The 22,470-nt window shown below is 49.2% G+C and overlaps 1 protein-coding gene across 1 annotated transcript; it reads left to right on the forward strand.

Moving 5' to 3' along the window:
* The first annotated feature begins 10,231 nt into the window (after positions 1–10,231).
* LOC135289194 (uncharacterized) lies at positions 10,232–19,536 on the forward strand. Its single transcript, XM_064402626.1, has 3 exons — positions 10,232–10,273; positions 13,631–15,808; positions 16,085–19,536. Exons 1-3 carry the CDS (start codon positions 10,232–10,234, stop codon positions 16,091–16,093), a joined length of 2,229 nt encoding a protein of 742 aa, XP_064258696.1. The 3' UTR covers positions 16,094–19,536.
* Positions 19,537–22,470: the final 2,934 nt, after the last annotated feature.

A 22,470-nucleotide genomic window follows, 5' to 3' on the forward strand; every position in this document is an offset into this window, starting at 1 on the left:
TGCACATAGGGGTCCTACTGACAGAGGTGACCCTCTCCTTGCAGTTTCTCTGGACACACTTGGTAGTTGTAGAGGCAAACCCCAGTGTGCCCTGTCCCATGGATCCCATGTTGGGGCAGGGCTGAGCCTGTGTGGTCCTGCAGAGCCTCAGCCATGGCTCTTCCCTGGGCAGCCCCAGGGCTAAGGAGGGTGCACTGGGCTGTGGGGAACCCCTGCTCCTGGGCACCCTGAGGGGCTGGAGCCAGCCTGGAGGGAGCCTCAGCCCTACATGGACCAAGATTTCCTTTGGAAACCTGCTCTGTCCCCAGACTCTGGTCAGCACAACAAGAATTGATCCTCCTAGTTAAAGGTGTGACGTTAATTGGCACAAATTTGTCCCTTGGACTTTCTAGCACAGCAAATGTCAGTGCTTGTAATCCCTGTTCTGCACTCTCTGCTCAGGCAGCAAAATATCTGAACCTGAGGGAACATCTTTAATTAGCACCAACCTGCAGAGAGCTACAGGGGGAGAACCTACCCCCAACCACCCAGAGAAATACTTGACATAGATAATCTGGGGCAGAGCTGAAATGAAAGTATTTTAATGCCAAGAGAGAGGAATTTTTATTGCTGAATTCATCTTACAAGAACAATAATGGAAGCTTTTGGTGTCCTCACCTGCCACAGATGTGTATTGCCAAGGTTTGCTTCTGGGTTACGACTGATTTTTATTAATCTGTTCAGAACTCTGATGCTGTTCCTAGCTAAGGTGCAGAGATGATATTTCAGAGCCAGATGAGATCAGCACATCTTGTGCAATGTAGAATTTCCAGACCCAGACATTCAGGCCATGCAAACTGATACTTTTTCATCTCTGTGCAAAGATCAGTATTAGAACATCACTGATGTACCACACACTTCTCAGAGCTGTCCCTTTCATCCAGCTCTCCCCAGTCACTTCACAGACTTCACTCCAAGCAGTTTCTGATAGAGCTCAGTAGCACATGGGATTTAATCCTGTTTTTTCTTCATCTTCTCCAGAGCTGTCTCCAGATATGGTGTGTGGGCACTGTCTGACAGCAGCAGCGTTAATGTGTCACCTCCCTGACACAGAGGTTTGTGTCACAACTTTTCATCAAAAGCAGCAAATAAATGATTCCCACTGCGTCCCACACAGCTCCATGGGGAGTTTGTGTGGCTGCAGTTCCAGCACCAGCCCTGGTGCACAGGAATTTCAGGAGGAGATACAGAAGGAATCAGCCATTCACAGAGAAAAACATTCGTTTTCAGGGCCCAGATCCCCACAACACTGCAGACTCTGGTAAGCCAGACTCTGCATTTACACTTTGGCCTCTGCACCTTACTTTTCCTCCCACTAACGTCCTACCAGTTTCCCTCATGCTCAGGTACCCAAGATAATTAAAAGCAGCTTTAGGAGCAGGGATAGATGATGGGAACTGTCCCAAGGCTCAACAAAATTTCTCAGGCCTGACAATTCCAGCCAAGGAGAGAGGAAAAGCCTGCATGATAGAGGTGTGAAATCAAAGCAGTAATCAAATTTAGGTATAATGAGAGCAGCTGAAGAGCTGCTTCAATGTTCACAACAAGATTAGCAGTTCCAGGCATAGGAGGGATTCAACATTTTCTTTGCTGTAACAACTCTGTGATGCAAATTGCATCTCAAATCCTTCTCCCCAGCTCTGGGACCTGTTCAGCCACAAACGTGGTGCTGAAGTTTTAAAGCAAAGTGGAAGCTGGTCAGAGAGGTGGTTTGCAAATAAAAATCACAGAGGACAGTTTGGAAGCACCAGCTGGAGCAGAGAGAGGCAGAGCCTGGTCCTGAGGTGCAGCACAGTGACACAACACATGCCTGAAACTCTAAGAAATTAAAGAACTTGCCACTTTTTTCCCCTCAGGAGCTACAGAAGGTGCTTTATGGAATCCCTGTCTCCTTCACACTGTATCAGCATGCAGGAGAGCACAAGGATGAAGATTACAGCACCTTCTGCTGCTGCTTCCATCTCCTGACTCAAATCTCACCAAAATCTGTCACTATTGGGCCTTCCCAAAGTCTCAGATTCATTTGGTTCTTGCAGGATTTCAGTTCTGAGGAGCATGAAGGGAGATAAAGGCACTTGCAGACACCAGAGATGCAATTGGTGCCTGAGGTGCATTTCACTGCCCAGGTTAGTGCCTCTAAAACCATCAAAATCAGCCCCTTTGACAGCACCAAGCCAAGAGCAGAACACCAGGGCCTGCACATGGTTGGAAATGCCATTTTTAATATTCCTTTCCCAGTCTCTCATTTCATGGTGCCATTGCAGGGGTTAATCCCATCACTTAGCAGCAAGTTTTGGCAATCAGCTTCAGATGGATTTTTAGTGCTGAGCAAATAAGAGGCAATTTTACTTTGTCTCCAACAAATGAATTTTCATCTAAATCAGACAAACTCTGTGTTCTGAGGCTGGCCAGGCACTAAGCACTGTCAGGTCCCCAAGCCTGGATGTCAAACTGCTCTAATATTGAAAAGTTAAATTTATTTGGCTTTGTGTACAAGATTATTCTCTCTCAAAAGAATTGGGATCCATATAATTGCATTTACAAATACTAAACTCAGACCAGCCACAAAGAGCACAAGAGACAAGAAAAGAAATAGAGATTTCTAAGGAGATGGTAATTGAATGCTGAGTTTTTCCCATTATAGAGTTTCATAAATTATCACCTGCCAGCTCCTTGCCTTCACTTGTGTGGCCACCACTGAATACACTCACAGATAAGAAAATGTTTGTCCTCCTGAAAACTGGGACTAGAAGTAGAAAAAGGCTCAGATATCTGAATTAAAAGACAACATAATGAAAAGACCTGCCTTATAATAGCAAGATATGATGGACAGCAGGAATGGCTGAAGGCAGCAGAGATAAGTCCATGAACTATTCATGCTACAAAGATTTCTGACAAAACCTCCAATAACCCAAAAGCAATGTTTTGTCTGGCAGAGCTGATAGGAACCCTGTGCATTTAATTCAGTCATTGACAGCAAATGGAGATCTGTAGCAGGCACAAGGCCTGCACGGCCTCCTTGGCGATCAGAAGCCTGAGCTAGGAAATGCCAAAGTCAGCATGACTAAGGCTTTAGAAGCCCCTCTCTTCCGCCATTCAGACCCTGTTTATCTCCCTGCATATCCATAGGTCACTTTCCCCTGACCCTTACTATTGGACAGTTTTCAAAACCCCTGTAGGGTATAAAAACCCCTAACTCTGCCTGGTTCGGCAGAGAAGAGCTGTCACTGGACCCTTCGCGGAGACCCCAATAAAAGAACCCTGCGGAACCCATACAGCGCTTCTCCCTCTCTCTCTGCGTCTGCTGCTGCGGCGATACATAGGGCGACGGCCCCAGGCATGCTGAAAGAGCTGAAATCACTAAAGAGCTGACTGCAAATCACTATAGCCTGCCTGAGTTGCCTGAGCCCCCCGCTGAGCTATCCTGGCCGGCCGGCATTCCCCGCTGGGCTTCTGCCCTGAGGGTAATAGCCGAACATAGCGGACGCCCGAACAGCGAGGGGCCCCTGGGCCGACATCTGAACCGCCGCAATATCCTGGCCGCGGAACTGAATGCCGGACCTGGCATCTCAGAGGAGCAGCATTTCTTCGTGAAATTGTCACTGCCTCCGCTCGCCAGAAATCCTGGAAGAAGAAGCTCTTCGTTATAGAAGGACTCTTCTGAAAAGGAGGTCAGCCGACCCGCACCCCGACACCTGGGCACGTGAGTGTCTGTGGAGGCTGACGAGCAGACGACCCCCAGCAGAACTTTGACCCACAACAGGCTGAAAAGTGTAAGTCTAACACAGCCTTTCTTGCGCGCAAAATATTTTTTCCTTGGGTCCTTTTTTTTTGGTTTTTTTTTCTTTTTTTTTCTCTTTTTTCTGCTGGCGGGGACTGAAAACATGGGATCAAAGCTTAGTACGTTTAAACGATCCCAGAACGAGAGAGATTTATATTCACTAATCCTAGAAATCCTATCTTCTAACAACTTTTCTTTTTCCAAAGGTAACCTTTCAAAAACTAACCTGAAAAAATTTATAAAGTGGATTCTCTGCCACTTTCCAGACACTAATACACAGACTATTACCTTAGCCTCCTTTTGGGATACAATTGGGAGCACGATATATAAGTTTCAAACTAACCAAGACTTTTCTGTAACCCGGTTTTTACCTATATTTCACGCTATCACTAAAGCTGTAGAAAAAACTAACAAAAAGATAGTAACTTCAGGGCTAACTTCTGTCGAAGGAAGCAGGAAGCCCTTATCTGACTCAACAGAAGCGCCTATTTCAAATGCTAATCGAGGAGATAACACCTCCTCCACCCTGGATTCCGGTACTCCTCTGGATCCAAGCGTCCTGCCGCCTGCGCCGCACCCCCCCGACCCCGCTGCGCGCACGGCCCCTGCCCAACCCCCCTTCCTCCCCGCCTGCCCCTCGGGAGCCACACCCTGCGCGCCTCCTTGCTTTGTGTTATCTCCAAGAGCATCTGCGCCAGTTCCTGCCGGGACTGACCCAAACCCCACCCCTCCCCCTGCTCCCCCCGACCTTGCTGGGCCCCCCCCCACCCCCTTTGCCGTCCCTCCTCTCCCTGCCGCGCCCGCCCCCACTCCCTCCCCCACCCTCGCTCCCCCCGCCACCATCGCGTCTTTCCCTGCCCCCGGCATCATCCCTGCTGCAGCAGGGGATCAGCCAGCCTGCGTATCCGCGCCCCCCCCCCCCCACCATCGCGCCTCTGCCTGCCGCCGGAATCGTGCCCGCTCGCGTATCCGCCCCAGACCCAAGCCTCCCTGTATCCGCCGCACCCTCCTCCAGTCCCGCCGCCTCCTCCATCCCGCAACCCCCCTGCCCCCACACCCAGCCACACACCCACCCTCAGGGAACCCCGGTCGGGACCCCCCAGACTTCCTTCAGTTCTGCCCCCCCTCCCCACGCCCCCCAGTCCTGTGCCTGCTGTATCACGCATTGCACAGCCACCCCAGCCCTGCTGCCTCCCTGTAGCCACGTTCTGCCATGTGCACCTCTGCCAAATGCTGCTCCAGCCAGCCATAAGAAACATAAGGCAAGGCCTGATAGCTCTCACTTCTCGTCATCTGATGACAGCAGTGACAGCGATTCAGATTTGGAAATAGAGTATGTTGATCCTTGGGCTATAATAAAAATGGAAGCCACACAGGCAGGGGACTGGCAATTAGCTCAGAGAATTACTGCCTTTCCAGTAGATTATAAGAAGGGAAAAAGAGGAGGTGCTACTACTAGAAAGACATGGGAACCTATTACAAATAAAGAACTGGTACAATTAAGGAATACAGCCAAAGAACATGGTAGAAGTTCACATATTTTTAGAAATTTCCTAGAGGCTACGTTCTCAGCACATGTTCTGGTACCCCACGATATTAAAAATATTGCCCAGTGCCTCCTTTCTCCCGCTGAGTACATGCTTTGGGAAAGGCATTGGAAAAAGCAATTAAAAACATTATCAGATAACTATGCTGCAGATGCTGATAAGTCAAACTTTACACTCGAACAGCTGGCTGGTGAAGGGGATTTGCAAAAACCCTCTGACCAAGCTGATACTTTACCTAAGGCAACATTACAAGACGTTGCTATAGCAGCAAAAACCTCCTTACTCCTTACCCCTGATGACTCCACCCCTACCCAATACTTTTTTACTATCAGACAAGGAATAGATGAAAGCTTTATCAAATTTGTGGATAGAATTAAGGATGCTCTGGAAAAACAGACAGAGAGCACAGAGGCAAGAAAAGAACTGTTGTGTAAACTTGCCATGAGTAATGCGAATGAAAAATGTAAAGCAATTCTGAGAGCCTTACCCTTAGACACAGAACCTACCATAGAGCAAATGCTGGAAAGCTGCACACGCCACTTGTCCGCTGAAGATACAGTGGCACAAGCAGTTACTAAGGGTATTGCAGAAGGAGTTTCTAGTGCATATGCAGTAATAGCTTCTAAAGATCAGGTCCGCTGCTACCACTGCAGAGATTTTGGACATTTTATAAAGGACTGTCCAGAGAGGTCACCTCCCAGGTACCCTCGCAATTTCCACCAAAGGCCCCAGAATCAGCAGTACTATCAGCCGCGTCCGGGAAACTTCCATCGGAGCGTGGTGGGGCCCCACGCAAAGACACCAAATCAAAGGCCATCCAGACCCAGTCACGCACCATCCCAGGAGATTCCAGACCACATGAGGAGGATCCAACACACGGAGCGATACCAAGGGGAACCCGCCGGCAGCTGGTAACTGCACTGTCCATTGACTTTAAAAATGACAATGTTTATCGTGTTCCCACAGGCAAACGTGGGCCAAAAGGTGGTCCTTCTAACATCTTAATTATAGGTGATTCTCTTCATAGCCCAAAGGAAATATTTGTTGTTCCAGAAGTACAAACAGTGCACCCGGGACAAGAAATCTTTGTCCAGGTGTACTGCACAGACTTACCTTATCTTCTTCCAAAGGGTACCCCATTCGCACAGGCCTTTCTACTCCCTAAGAATCACAGGGAACAGCTTCCTCTCAACCCCACAGCAATGTGGATACAAGTTGTGGGACCGAGTAAGCCTGTCATCGAGTGCGGTCTTACCTGCAGAGGAGAGAAGTTCCACCTACCAGGGATGCTGGACACCGGTGCAGACGTGACCATCATTGCCCGCTCTGAATGGCCAGCACACTGGGATCTACAACCTGTGGCAGGCATGATTACAGGGATCGGTGGAGCTACAGTTTCCATGCGGAGCAAGAACAACATCCTCGTCGAAGGGCCTGAAGGCAAGTTGGCAACCATCCGCCCATTTGTGGTAAGGGCCCCCATCACCTTGTATGGACGGGACATTTTATGTCAGTGGGGAGCCTCCCTACGTATTCCCAGTCCGGATTTCTAATTGGGGCCACTGAGGAGCGCACACTGCCAGACACTCCTCGTCTCACCTGGAAATGCCATGACCCAATCTGGATCGAGCAGTGGCCCCTCTCTAAAGTCAAACTGCGCGCACTACACGCCCTTGTGGACGAACAGCTCGCCAAAGGCCACATCGTAGAGACCACCAGCCCTTGGAATTCTCCAGTCTTCGTTCTACAAAAGCCTGGAACGGACAGGTGGAGGCTCCTCCACGATCTTCGCAAAATCAACGAGGTCATCAAGGACATGGGTCCCCTCCAGCCTGGCCTGCCCTCACCATCAATGCTGCCTAGAGACTGGACACTTGCTGTCATTGATATTAAAGACTGTTTCTTCAGCATCCCGCTACATCCCCAGGACACTCCACGGTTTGCTTTCTCCGTCCCCTCTCTTAACAGAGAGGCTCCACTCAAAAGATATCATTGGCTTTTCCTTCCTCAAGGTCTAAAGTGCAGTCCCAGTCTATGCCAGTGGTATGTTGCTCACATCCTGTCTCCTGTTTGGAACCTATTCCCAGATGCGATCATCCATCACTATATGGACGATATCCTGGTCTGTGCACCAGAAAAAATGTACTTGGACAAAGCAGTTAAAAGGACTATTGAAACCATAGAAAAGGCAGGATTTGAGATCCGTGAGGACAAAATACAGTACACCAACCCATGGACTTACCTTGGACTCCAGATCCGGGAAAGGACCATCGTACCCCAGCAGCTTGCCATTCGAGACGACCCAAAAACCTTGAGAGACTTACACAGTCTGTGCGGATCCATCAACTGGGTACGTCCACTGCTAGGAATTACAACAGAGGACCTCGCTCCACTGTTCAACCTTCTTCGGGGCAAGGAGAATCTGGACTCTCCATGCACTCTAACACCAGAGGCCCAAGATGCCATCACCAAGGTCCAAGAAGCGCTGTCTTCACGCAAAGCCCATCGCTTTGAGCCCAGCCTGCCTTTCCAGTTCGTCATTCTGGGAAAAGCACCTCGGTTCTATGGACTGATTTTCCAATGGGACACTCAACTTCGAGACCCTCTACTAATCCTGGAGTGGATGTTTACAAATAACCAACCCACAAAAACAATTACCACCTTCCAAGAAATTATGGCACATTTAATAAAAAAGGCTAGAACTCGCCTCCGTTCCCTTGCAGGGTGTGAGTTCACATGCATATATTTGCCAATGACCACTGGGGTCCTGGAACATTTGCTCCAGACCAATGAGAGTCTCCAGTACGCCTTAGATAGCTACACAGGCCAAATTTCAGTACATATCCCAAAACATAAGCTTTTTAATCGTGATGTAACATTTCATCTGACCCCAAAATTAGTCCAAAGTAGGACACCTCTCAAAGCTCTAACCATCTTTACAGATGGCTCAGGGTCATCCCACAAGTCGGTAATGACATGGAGAGACCCTGAGACCCAAAATTGGGAATCTGACATAAAAATAGTGGAGGGATCTCCACAGATTGCAGAGTTAGCAGCTGTTGTCAGAGCCTTTGAGAAATTCAAAGACGAACCTTTTAATCTGGTCACAGATTCAGCTTATGTTGCTGGCATAGCTATGAGAGCAGAACATGCTCTTCTCAAAGAGGTTTCCAATCCAAAGTTATACCAATTGATTTCTACACTAACACGCTTAATTTCCCACAGAAAACAACCTTACTATATAATGCATGTGAGGTCACACACTGACCTCCCAGGTTTCATTACAGAAGGGAACAGGAAAGCAGACACTTTAGCCATGACAATAGAGAATGCTAACGTCCCTAACATCTTTGCCCAGGCAAAGTTGTCACACTCATTTTTTCATCAAAATGTGCCTGCCCTTATCAGAATGTTCAAGCTTTCAAAAGATCAGGCAAAAGCCATTGTTGCCACATGCCCGAACTGTCAAAACTACCAGATACCATCTGTGGGGACGGGAGTCAATCCCCGAGGTTTAAACAGCTGCCAGCTGTGGCAGACAGATGTAACCCACTTTGCACCTTTTGGAAGGTCAAAGTACGTGCATGTATCGGTTGATACATTCTCAGGAGCAGTATTTGCATCAACACATACAGGAGAAACTGCGCAGCACACCATAAAACATTTTCTCCTCGCCTTTGCTACCCTGGGAGTGCCAAAGGAGATCAAAACAGACAATGGACCTGCCTATACCTCTCGTAAGTTAAAAGAGTTCTTCAGTGAGTGGGGAATACAACACAAGACAGGTATACCTGCAAACCCCACAGGACAATCCATCGTGGAAAGGACACATCAAACTCTCAAAAGAGTCCTCAATCAGCAACAGAGAGGAACAAAAATCATTTCTCCAGTTGAAAGACTTTGCAAGGCTCTCTATGTCATCAACTTCCTGAACTGTACAACCTCAGAACCTGATCCACCAATACTTCGCCACTTTGCAAATACCACCCAAGCAAAGCTCACAGAGAAACCACCTGTGCTGGTGAAGGACCCAGAAACACATAAAGTCTCTGGACCTTTCAAACTCATCATGTGGGGAAGAGGATATGCGTGTGTTCTACTACCATCTGGTCCAAGATGGTACACAGGAAAAAACATAAAACCGTACCTAGGCACTGCAAATACCACTTCCACAAGCAGTGACAAGAATCCTCCTGAGTCAAACACAAGACCTCCTCAAAACCAGACCAGCTCGGCCTGGAGACGAAGACGTCGCCAAACATCCACAGGTGGAGGAGATGACTGTCCCATCACACGACAGCAGACAAAACAGGAAGCTGAACAACATTCTGTGGCATCAAGCCCTAGGCCAGGCACAGCCTGAAAACAAAACTGTTCTCTGAACTAGATGTTATTACCCTTTCTACCCTAAAAACCCTATTATCCCTTTTATCTACCCTTACCAAAAGCCTCTAACCTTTTACCTACTCCCCCACCCTTAGCACCATAGAAAAAACAAAACAAAAAAAACCAGTAAAAAACTAAAAATAAAAGGGGGGGGCGGGGTGGAAGGAACAGAGGAAAGGAACAAGAAAGGAACCCTAACCCTCCCCTCCTACCATAAAAATAACAAGTTTTGCTTATATTCCCTATCAGAAGCCCCATTCCTGTCCAAAGATGAAAAATATCTCCGTTGGTGCTGTCCTCACTGCTGCCTGGATGTTCCTCACCGTGCCATGTGCCATCGGTTGGATCGGCCCACAGCCGAGCCATAATGTCTGGGTAACCTTAGCAAGGACATTAAAACAGGATAACATGTGCTTATCCATGGGGAGCGTTGATAACCCACTTTCCACATGTCTAGTAGGAATTCCTTTCGTAGCCGATGACTGGCCCGCCTATAATTCAGAGCTTCTCCGCACCACAGGTAAGCGACCCCCCCAGGTAGAAACTTGGGACCAGTGGACAAAAATACTGCCCAAATCTCTTGAGGAACCTCAAGAATTGGATCTATTGGGGTCCTCTAAGGCCACATTCTGTGTCAAATTTTACTTTAGACGTCCAAAGAATAATTTGCCTGAAATTGACCTGAACAAAAACACATACCGAAAAGACATATCGCCAATTAACAAAGCCTACAACCCTCACGATTGGTGTAATTACACTGCTTGTATGATCTCTGTGTCCTCTCTCCATCCCAAAGTTCTACCCAAGGGAACGTTTCTCATCTGTGGTGACAGAGTATGGGCTGGGATCCCCTCACGACTCCAGGGAGGTCCCTGTACCCTAGGAAAGCTTTCTACCCTTACTCCAAATATCACCTTGTTGCACAATTGGAAAAAAGAGAGCGAATTAAAACGCCACAAAAGGTCCTACACAGCATTTGATGAAAATTGCGATCCCAAATTATACGATTGGAACAAACCTAAAAAGATAGCGGTCTCTATATTCCTACCATGGGTAGCTGCAGCTAAGGCCCTGGGTGAAATAAATCACCTCGGGTGCTGGCTCAGTAAGCAAGCTAACGCTACTTCTGCTGCCCTGAGCGATCTCTTAAAGGAAGAAGAAACCACAAGACATGCCTCGCTCCAAAATCGAGCAGCGATTGACTTCCTGCTGCTTGCCCACGGACATGGCTGCGAGGACTTCGAAGGGATGTGCTGCTTCAATCTCTCTTCACGCTCGGAATCCATCCACGCCAACATCCAGAAACTGAAGGGACTTGTGAAGGACTTAAAAGTAGAAAAGAAACCAGACTGGGTCAATGACCTCTTCGGTCAATGGGGATTAACGGGATGGGTTGCATCTTTGGTTAAGGGAATGTTGTGGATTTTTCTTGTAATTGTCATCGTGCTAGTCATGTTCTCATGCCTTGTCCATTGTTTTAAAAGAACCATAGGGAATGCCTTTTTTCTAAATACAGAAAGTGGAGTTGTAGCAGGCACAAGGCCTGCACGGCCTCCTTGGCGATCAGAAGCCTGAGCTAGGAAATGCCAAAGTCAGCATGACTAAGGCTTTAGAAGCCCCTCTCTTCCGCCATTCGGACCCTGTTTATCTCCCTGCATATCCATAGGTCACTTTCCCCTGACCCTTACTATTGGACAGTTTTCAAAACCCCTGTAGGGTATAAAAACCCCTAACTCTGCCTGGTTCGGCAGAGAAGAGCTGTCACTGGACCCTTCGCGGAGACCCCAATAAAAGAACCCTGCAGAACCCATACAGCGCTTCTCCCTCTCTCTCTGCGTCTGCTGCTGCGGCGATACATAGGGCGACGGCCCCAGGCATGCTGAAAGAGCTGAAATCACTAAAGAGCTGACTGCAAATCACTATAGCCTGCCTGGGTTGCCTGAGCCCCCCGCTGAGCTATCCTGGCCAGCCGGCATTCCCCGCTGGGCTTCTGCCCTGAGGGTAATAGCCGAACAGAGATCATCTTGAAGCTCCTTTGGTCCACTATTACTTATTTTTTTCACACAGAAAATGAAATTACATCTACTCTTTGGGAAGAAATTACTGCTTTGAGTGGTTCAAGGCAAAGAGTTTCTTCCCATACCCACTCGTAATCAGTCACCAAGAGAAATATTTTCTAAAAAGGTCTCTTCAAAATTTTGGAGTGACTTTCAACATAAAAAACTTGGTTATTTTGCTCAAAATGATAAGGGAATTGAATTGGGCTCCCCCAGCTTAAAAAAAAGTGTTTTTTCCTAGTTCTTCACAAAGAGGAACAAAACACTTTGTTGCAGCAAACTGAAAGGAGGAAGAGGTTTCTTTCCCCCTGAGCTGCACAATAGGAGACAATTTTGTTTCCAAGAGGCAACAAATCCCAGCCAATTTCCAGTTCTTTTAGTGTAAGGGGAAAGCTCTGAGGATCACACCTGTGGGAGACACAGAGAGGGAGGAGCAGGGGATCTGCTGGGGGTTTTTGGGGTGGAGGACAGATGAAAGAAATGTTCAAGCAAAACCTGTGAGAGCTCCATCCCTCAGAGGAGAAACTTGATTTGACCCAAATGCCATTCAAATCCAACAAACATTGAGGCATTTCCCCAAGCTCTGCTGGGCCATCAGGTACAACGCAAATCACTCTGTGGGACCAGGGCAGCAGGTCCCTGGCACGGGACAGAGATGCTCCCCTGGGAAGCCACCTGCATTGCCCATGGGACTCACAAGATCTACTTCTGAAGACCCCAACATCCAAAAAACTCCACACTAAAACCTTTAATTTGGGGTTTCACTTATCCACCTGTCTGTTGTCACTAGGCAGCTGCTCCAGTTCAACACCCTTCTGGTGGGTACAAATGTTCTCCTAATTTCCAGCCTAAACAGGAAGTTATTTCCATTTATTCTTCTGCAAGTACTGGGAGCTTGTACCTGATTTGCTCTTCCTCTCCTGGTGTGCATTTGTGCACATAAAATGGCAAAGCCAGGAGCATTTCCTTGTTTAAATCATGTCATTTGTTCTTATTATTTCCTTCCCATATGTCACCCTGATTTTTTAAGATTTTTCTAAGCCTTCTGATGTTTGCATTCTTGTAGCAAACTTTCTCACACACTTTCTGTAAACAACTTATTGTTTTGCATTCTTTTATGGAGGAGGAGAAACTTGATGGACTGTTGGTTTGTCCAGTGTCATTGGAGAGGTGGCACTTTCACCCTCCAATCCACTGTCACCTTTGGAAATCTATAAATGTTGGAGTCAGAAAATAAACTCCCCTATTTTTTTCCTGCCTTGAGAGCAGCAGCGTGTCTACGTCGTGTTGTCTCGTGTCCTATAGTGACATCAGGTGACCGCCGAAGTGTACTGCAGCCTAGGCTGGAGGCACAGAGTTTGGGCTGTCAAGTGAGATCACGTTGTTTAACACCCCCCCCCCCCCCCCGTTTGGCGCTTTGTCTGCTGTTCTTGTGATAGTGGCACCCTTGTGGGTCTCATGGAGTCTGTGGTTTTGGAGCTCTGGAGAAATTTCCTGGAGTGGAACCAGGTCTCCGTTTCCTGGAGTGATTTTGAAAGATTATTTTTGTGGGCCAAACAGCAGGGGTTCTTTTCCGACCCTCAGGAGGCGCTGTCTAGGGAGACGTGGTCTCTCGTGGGATGCCGTCTTATGGTCACCGTGTTTGATGATCAATCTGCCACCGTGATACTGATGCTGATGCAGTGGCAGATGTTAAATGTGATTTGGGGGGAGTCTGGATTTTATAGCTCTTGGAGTTCCCTGGGGGACCCTTCCATCTCGGATGAGGACAAAGGGGAATTTGAATTTCTGCGCAATACAGACGCTTCCCCCGCCCCCAGGAAGGGGAACTGGAAGACGGCTCTGCCTCCGAGGGTGATGGTTGGTCCCCCGGTGTGAATCGGGCTCCCAGCCCGCTGGTCCCAGATGACCAGCTGGAGGGCGGAGCCCTGCAGGCTCCTGGGGGCCCCGGGGAGTCGGCTTGGCCGACCTGCCCCGCCCCGAGCCGCGGGGGCGGCGGAGTGGGAAAGCAGCCGGCCTCTCCTTGTGCCTTCCTGGCGTTCGAGGGTGATGGGGGGCCCCTGGATCAGCGTCTGCTTCTGATTGAGCCTGGTTCGGTGAAAATGCTCTGTCCATGTTGCGGTACTTCCACGACATATCCCCTGGAGGCAGCGGGAGCGGGTTCGGCTGCTCCAGATTCAGGTCCACCTCCCGGGGGGGCAGTTTCTCCTGGTTCTGAGCCTGCACAGCCCGCCGGGCATGCGCAGGCAGTGGAAGCCGCCAGAGGCGGGGCGTTGGTCGGTGTTCCATCAGGCCACGCCATGGTGGGCGGGCTGTCCGCCTCGCTCGTCTCCTCGGGAGCGGAGTCTGCTATGGCCTCCCACGATGCGGGGCAGGCATTGATAGTGGCTGTGCCAACCTCCCTTGTGTCGTACCTCGGAGGCGTGGGTCCGTGCGCCACGTCTCTCTCGGCGTCCTGTCCCTCTCCCGCGCCGGGGAAGGGTGGCTCCCCATCGGGTTCGCGATCTGTGCCGGCGCCTGCGTCCACCGCAGCGCCCTCTGCCGGTGCCGTGGCGGACGGCACTGCTGGGTGTCCAGCTGGTTCGGCCCTGCAGCCCCCGCCTTCTGCGGGGGCCGCGGTGCGGCAGGGCGCTGGGGTGTTCACCTTTAGCGCGACTGCTGACGTGGCTGGTCAGAGACCGGTGGTTTCCCGGGGCCGCAGATCCTCCCTGCCAGCTTTGTGGACTCTTCCCCCGTGCCAGGTGACTGTGCATCTGAAGGACCACGGGCAATTCTGGCGGGAAGTCACAGCTACAGCCGATGAGGTGCGTGAGCCTGCCTCCTCGCCGCGTCTGCAGGATCGCGGAGGAGGTTCCTCTGGCTCTGCTGGTGCTGTGGGGGGTGCGGGGTCGAGTGCTGTCGCACTGCCTTACCGTCAGGCAGCTGTTCTTGTTCCAGTGGGGCCCACGGAACAGGACATGGCAGGTGCTGCAGCCTTGCCAGGGGGCCCCCAGGCTTTCCCTGTGATCAGGGGTGTTGCTCATAACACCTATGAACCTCTATCATTTAAGACAAGGGCAAAACTCTATGAGACGGTTGCTCAACATGGTGTGGGGTCTACTGAAGTTATGCAAATGCTTTGCATGATTTCTCCTGAGGTGCATACACCTGCCGATGTCCATGAAGTGGCATGTGCTCTTTTTGACCCTGTGCAATTTGGCGTTTTTGAGACCAAGTGGGCTCGCTTGGCAGCCAGCGCAGAGCAGCACAATGCTACGCTGGGGCCGCAGGACCCCAGGAGTGTGGCTGGCATTGACATGCTGATGGGCACAGGCAATTATACTGATCCTCAGGGGCAAGCTGGCTTCCCTCCCCTCATGTTTGAGCAGTGCCAGGCGCTAGGCATGGCAGCAGTGGTTCGGACCATGGAAATGGCTGCTCCAAGGCAGCCATTTGCAACCATTGTCCAGAGGGCTGATGAGCCTTTCATGACATTTGTGGGGAGGCTGACTGCCTATGTGGAGAGGCAATTGACAGATCTTTTGACAAGGAGAGTTGTGATTGCGGACTTTGCGAGAAGTAATTGTAATGCAGATCATAAGAGAATCATAGAGGATCTTCCTGGTGAGACTACTGTCTCGCAAATGACAGAGGCCTGTTTGGCCGTAGCCCCCCTGTTCAGAAGATGGCTGCCTTGGGCTACTGCTGCGCAGCCGGTCTGGGCGGTGCCGCAGGGCTGGAAGCGACAGCAGGGGAATGCTCAGGCCGGCAAGAAATGGGGGAAGAAAGCACAGAAGGCAAAAATTCCCATGTTTCTGTGTGGTCGGTGTGGAAGGCCAAACCATATGACGAATGTCTGCAAGGCAACAGTTCATGCTAATGGCCAAGCACTGTCAGGCTCAGGAAACGGGAAGCGAAGCGTGAAGGGAAGATGCTCTCAGACACAAGCTTCTCTCCAGACCCCAGAGCCAATGGAGGTTTTCTCAGCCAGCTTGCAGCCAGCACTCGCAGCTCAGCAGGTATGGATGTCTGCACAGCAGCAACAGTTGTTTTAGAATCTTGTCAAGTACACAAGGTTCCCCTGGATGCCTTTGGTCCCTTGGGTGGGGGCATGAGTGCTCTCCTGATGGGGAGGTCTAGTGCCACCCTTCAGGGCATCATTGTGCATCTGGGGATCATTGATGCAGACTTCACAGGGCAGATTTGTGCAATGGTTTCCACACCCACCCCCCCGTAACGATCCCGAAAGGGACGCGATTTGCTCAACTTGTGCCTTTTAAGTCCTCTGTTTGCAGGACAGCTGACCGGTTGCGTGGAGCTAGCGGCTTTGGATCCACTGGGCCGCCTCAAGTTCACTGGACCGCTGTCCTGACCAAGGAATATCCCGAGATGATGTGTACCCTGTCCATCCCTGGTGTGACGCTGTCGGAGATCCGCCTTCGCGGGCTTCTTGACAGCGGTGCTGACATCACAGTTCTCTCCCTTGCCGCCTGGCCTCTGGACTGGCCCCTGAATCCGGTGGAGATGCCTGTCACGGGACTGGGGGGAATGGCATGGTGTTACGTGAGCCAGCGGTCTGTGATGGTCACGAACCCAGAAGGACAGATGGCCTGAATTAGGTCTCATGTTACTTCTACTCCTGCTAACCTCTGGGGGAGGGATGTTCTGTCAGCGTGGGGGGTGCACATCGGGACGGGTTTTTGATGGGGGCCACTGCAATGAAGGGCGCGGAGTGTCCTACGCCTCCTATACGGTGGCTGGTGGACAAACCTGTTTGGGAAAACTAGTGGCCCCTCCCTCAAGACAAATTAGTCACCCTTGGAAATCTGGTGCAGGAGCAGTTGGACCAGGGTCATCTGGAGCCTTCTACCAGTCCCTGGAACACTCCTGTCTTCTGCATCAAGAAAAAATCTGGGAAGTGGAGGTTGTTGCAAGACCTCCAAAAGTCAATGCTGTGATGGAAGGCATGGGAACATTGCAGGCGGGCATGCCATCGCCTACCATGTTTCCTGTGGACTGGCCGGTCCTCATCGTGGATCTGAAGGATTGTTTCTTCACAATTCCTTTGCATCCCAATGACAGACCAAAATTTGCCTTCTCGGTGCCAGCAATTAACAACGCTGAGCCCACACAGAGATATCAATGGAGGACCCTTCCCAGGGCATGCGCAATTCTCTGGCCATATGCCAATGGCATGCGGCCCGTGCCTTGTCTGGAGTTCGCAAGCAGTTTCCTGGTGCACGTCTATATCATTATATGGACGACATTTTGGTGGCTGTGTCCACCCAGGACGAGATGCTGAGGATTCAGCCTCAGTTGCTCAATGCTTTGAATGCGCATGGACTGCAGGTAGCTCCAGAAAAGGTTCAGCAACAACCGCCTTGGAAGTATTTGGGGGTCAAAATTCTGGAACAGACAATCTGCCACCAGGAGGTGCAATTTTTGCATTCTGTGAAGACACTGAATGATGCTCAAAAATTGGTAAGTGTCATCACTTGGTTACGTCCGTACCTGGGACTAACCAACGCACAACTGTCTCCTCTGTATGATTTGCTGAAAGGAGACTCTGATCTAAAGTCGCCTCGCACGTTGACCCCTGAGGCATGTCAGGTGTTGGAGGTGGTTCAGCAGGCTGTTTTGGCTTGCCAAGTTTATCGCATTGACCCCTCCGTTAATGTCACTGTGTTCATCACTACTCCAGATTCGCATCCCACAGGCATCATTGGCCAATGGAGTGACAAATGGTCCGATTCCTTGCACATCTTGGAATGGGTTTTCCTGCCCCATCAGCCACAAAAGACGGCGACCCCATTGTCTGAGCTTCTTGCTCGCTTGATAATCAAATGCTGGCAACGGTGTTTACAATTGATGGGTGCGGATCCCGCAAAGATCATACTCCCGGTACAGCGGGAGGATTTTGACTGGAGCTTTGCAAACAGTGTGTCCCTGCAGAGTGCTCTGGAAAACTTTTCAGGGCAGATCACTTACCATCTGCCCAGCCATAGGCTACTGCATATGGCAAAATCCACACAAATCTCTTTGCGGCCCAAAAATAGTCAGGAACCCGTGCAAGGACCCACTGTCTTCACTGACGGTTCAGGGAGGACAGGAAAGGCCATTGTTACATGGAGGGACAGATCTGAGTGGCAGGTTCTGGAAGGTCATGAGAATGGGTCATCCCAATTGGTTGAATTGAAGGCTGCTGTCATGGCATTTGAGAAGTTTTCCCAGGAACCTTTCAATTTGGTCACGGATTCTGCCTATGTGGCCGACATTGCACAGGTCATTCGGTTTTGAAGGTAAGTAACCCTGCCTTGTTTCATTTACTGAAGACCTTGTGGTGTGCCATTCAGGCTCAGGTTCATCCTTTCTACGTTCTGCATGTGAGGAGTCACACCAATTTGCCAGGCTTTATAGTGGAAGGTAACGCGAGGGCTGACAAGTTGGCTAACCCAGCGTGGGTAGCATCTCAGCCTGATACACTCGCGCAGGCCAAGGCATCGCATGGGTTTTTCCACCAGAACGCACATACTTTGCAGAAGCGGTTTCAGCTGACGCCAGCTGAGGCTCGTGACATTGTTGAGTCATGTGACGATTGCCATGTGCTGCCTCTGCCTTTACCGGCAGGGGTAAACTCCAGAGGCTTTAGGGCCTTGGAGCTTTGGCAGACTGATGTCACCCAGATTGCCGAGTTTGGCCGGCTCAAGTATGTGCATGTCACAGTGGACACGTTCTCCTCTGCAATGTGGGCTTCTGCTCACACTGGAGAAAAGGCCCGTGTTGTCCTTGCCCACTGGAGGCATGCCTTTGCTGTTCTGGGCATACCTTTAGCTGTGAAAACTGACAATGGTCCTGTTTACGCATTGCAAAAGGTGTAGCAGTTCCTGCAGTTGTGGGGCGTGTCACACAAGTTTGGTATCCCTCATTCTCCGACTGGTCAAGCTATTGTAGAACACGCTCATGGTACTCTGAAGCAGGTTCTTCAAAAACAAAAACAGGGAATGCAGGGTGAAACCCTGCACAGTCGGTTGGCAAAAGCATTGTACACCATCAATCATCTTACGGTGCCACCGAACTCAAATAATCCTGTCATTTTGAATCACCATCTCTCATTGCAGGCTGCGGATGAGGCATATCAGCCTCGAGCGAAGGTTCAGGTGTGGAATTTAGTCACCAAACAGTGGGAAGGTCCCTATGACCTTATCGCTTTGGAGCACGGGTATGCTTGTGTATCCACAGATACCGGGGTACGCTGGGTACCTTCGAAGTGTGTTCGCCCTGACCTGTGACCGCAGAGACAGAATCCGGACGAGGGGCAAAATGGAAACCGTGACCAACCTGAAAGGCATCAAGTGGGTGAATCCTTGAGTGATGACTCGGATGCAGATGACGTGAGTGATCACTCCGATGATTCCTCCACAAATGGACACTGAATCATATTCATAGTTCGTTTTTCACATTGTTCATTTTTGTTTCCTTTTTTCTTTTTTTTTTTTAAACTGAGAAGGGTGAGATGTTGCCCTGATTTTTTAAGATTTTCTAAGCCTTCTGATGTTTGCATTCTTGTAGCAAACTTTCTCACACACTTTCTGTAAACAACTTACTGTTTTGCATTCTTTTATGGAGGAGGAGAAACTTGATGGACTGTTGGTTTGTCCAGTGTCATTGGAGAGGTGGCACTTTCACCCTCCAATCCACTGTCACCTTTGGAAATCTATAAACGTTGGAGTCAGAAAATAAACTCCCCTTTTTTTTCCTGCCTTGAGAGCAGCAGCGTCTGCGTCATGTTGTCTCATGTCCTATAGTGACACCCATATAGTTGCATGGATTTGGTGCTGGCTCAACACTCAGAATGTTGACAGCACAAAGTCCTGTTCTCACACCAACTCCTCCAAGTTTTGGACCAAGCCTTTGTAGAAGGAAATACAGCAAAGAAATTCCAAACAGGGGCCCTAATAAAGGTAATAATATGTCATATGCCTGTGTTTGCTGCAGGGAAGACTAGTGCTATTTATTAAATCATTACAAACAATGAAAGCAGCAGAGGGGAGGAAGACAGTGCTATCATTTCCAGCTCCCCAGTCCTCTGTCCCTGGCATGAATTTCATAAAGCACAAATCTCCCAGCAGAAATCCCTCAGCAACCGATTTCCTCCTCGTGGAACACAGCAGGCACACACCCTGGCTTTTCTGGATAGAAAAGGAGAATTTGGCCCGATGTTTTTCCCAGCCACACAGCTGTGATATCAAATCCCCCTCCCTGCCCTGCCAGGAGATTCCTGAAGTGACAACTTTCTGTAGGGTGACAACCCTCTGGAGAAGCACAGAGAGCTTTGTGTCAGTGTAAGGCACCCCACAAGGGCAGATCCCTAATTCAGGCTCCATCTTTGTTCACAAGCAGTTCCTAGCAGAAAATTCGCAGTGATTGCATTTCCCCAGAACAGGTAATTTCAAGCACATTTTTCTCTTGAGCTGTTCTGACTTCCACAAAAGCAGCATGCCAAGGATTGCTTTGGAGACGAGCATCAGGAAACATAGCAACACCCAACAGCCAAGACCATCCAAAGCCACTTATCAGCTCATCCCCACATCTCCTGGACTCACTTGAATGCCCAGGAGAGTCTGAAAAGCCAACTGTTTTCCAAGGAACGGCTGTGCAATCGAAAGGTAAATGACAGGGACAACCAGCCCCACACAGGTGCCTCAGGCAGGGGAAGGAGCAGGAGAGATCCATCCCTTACTGGCAGAAGTGCAGCTCAAGTGATGCTCGTTCACTGTTTGGGTTGCTTTTGTTGCTTTTACATTAACAACGCATCTCCACGCCACAATTGTTCTCCCTTCCTGCAGCCACATGAAAAAAATTCACTGGTCTCTCACCTCTTTCTTGCCTCTCTCTGCCTGAAATAATTTTTTCCCTCATACAACCAGCAAAACAGGGTTTGTTTTCATGCTGGAAATAAGTCCACAAACTCTTGACTGATTTCAATATGGAGAACATCACTACAAACCACCCATTACTCAGATGCCCCAGGGCACCAAGGGAGGGAAATTTGACAACAGAGGTGGGAACACCAGCTATGGGTAACAGCATCATATTCTGCCTCTCCCATGGATGCTTTTCTTCCCAGTCCAGAAAATTCCCTGCCCTTTTTAGGGCTGTGGAAGGCTGCTGTCTGCCCCACAAAATGAGGAGCAAACCAAGCAGGAATGCTGCAGAACACCTCTGTTCCTATGCTATTATTCTGCTGAACCCATAAATTCACAGAAGAATGGGCACTGCCAGCACCTGATTGCAGAGGAGGGAGTTCGTCACATCTTCCCTGTAAATTAGGATTTATCAGAGATGGAGAATTGATTGCCAAGTAACCTGCAGAGACACAAAACTACTCTGCAGTGTTTTAGGACTCACTGAGCAGTACAAAAAGGTTATTGATGCAGTTGGGGAGTGTTTCTGTACAGGATGTGCACCTCCTGACATCCCAGGCAGGGAAAAATTTACTTAACATTTTCAAGGAAAAAGCAATACTTCTTATTAAAAAAAAAAAATGGAAAAAATAAATAGAAAATCAACTTCATGGCAAAGAGCCTCAGTAAGAGTTTGCAGAGTTTGGTGAAAACAGGTCATTTACGAGGAAATAATTTTCATCTGCCTTCAAGTGGAGTTGTGAAGCAGGTGGAGATGGAGATGTCTCAGGCACTGAGTGTGCTCCTTACTGACAAAATGACACTGATATTACCAAATATTAGAAGTGAAAAACTTCAGTGATAACTCAGCCCTCCAACACAAAACACCTTCTCCCACGCAGTCAGCACTTGTCTGAAATCATTCCCCTTGGCAGGAGGCCCTGCATGGCCTGGCGAGTGCTGCATTTCAGAAATTATTCCCTGTGGAAAACACAGAGGTGTACCTTTATTTCTTTTCTTTTTCTGCATCTCCTCCACAAGCATCCAAAACTTCTTTTTGGTGTGGTTATCTATAATTTGCATCAATATGATTTCTGATGGGAGCTTTATTTACCCAGCGTGCTGTGAAAGCCCCAGTCAAAGACCTCACACCTTCAATCCCCAGGGAATTAAATTTGGGGCTTTGTTTTGAGGCTCAAATTGGATTTTAAAGAGAGAAGAGCCAGGATTTCCTGACTGTCACTGCTCTCTTGGCTGTTTCTGGGGCCCACACTGAATCCAGTCCCTCCCTCACTTGCTCAAACATCCCCACTGTGGCCATGAGCATGGGGTGCTGATGAGCAGAGAGCACCAGCCATAAACCTCATCTTGCAGTAATCCTTTCCCTTTTTCTTTGATCTTTTGCATTTTAAATTATTTTTGAGTTTTATAGCACACCATTTCCTACTCAATTCACCTGAGTTATCCAACTTACATTTTTCTCCATCACACTGACATAACCAACACAGCTCATGCTCTTAGCACTGAATTTTCATGAGCACATACATGGCCACAAGAATTATGATGTCCTATTGAAGTAGGTCAGGCAGGTAGTAATTGTAAAACAGAGCTGTAATAAATTATTGCAGTCCAAAGCCAGAATCAAGTTTCACTAAGCTCAAACTAGGCCTTCTGCTTTTCCCTCTTTTCCTTACAATAGTTGATGGTATTGTAAACTCGGTACTCCACAATGTCTGTTGGCCAAAAGAGTGTGGAGAAAGGTGCCAACTGTGTAATTG

This window comes from Passer domesticus, chromosome W (genome assembly GCF_036417665.1).
Source record: "Passer domesticus isolate bPasDom1 chromosome W, bPasDom1.hap1, whole genome shotgun sequence".
In the NCBI taxonomy this organism is placed as follows: Eukaryota; Metazoa; Chordata; class Aves; order Passeriformes; family Passeridae; genus Passer; species Passer domesticus.

Coding starts and splice junctions, on each gene's coding strand:
- LOC135289194 (XM_064402626.1), top strand. CDS start 10,232: ATGACTGGCCCGCCTATAATTCAGAGCTTCTCCGCACCACAG. Junction 10,274..13,630: donor AGAGCTTCTCCGCACCACAG/GTAAGCGACCCC, acceptor CCCCGCCCCCAG/GAAGGGGAACTGGAAGACGG.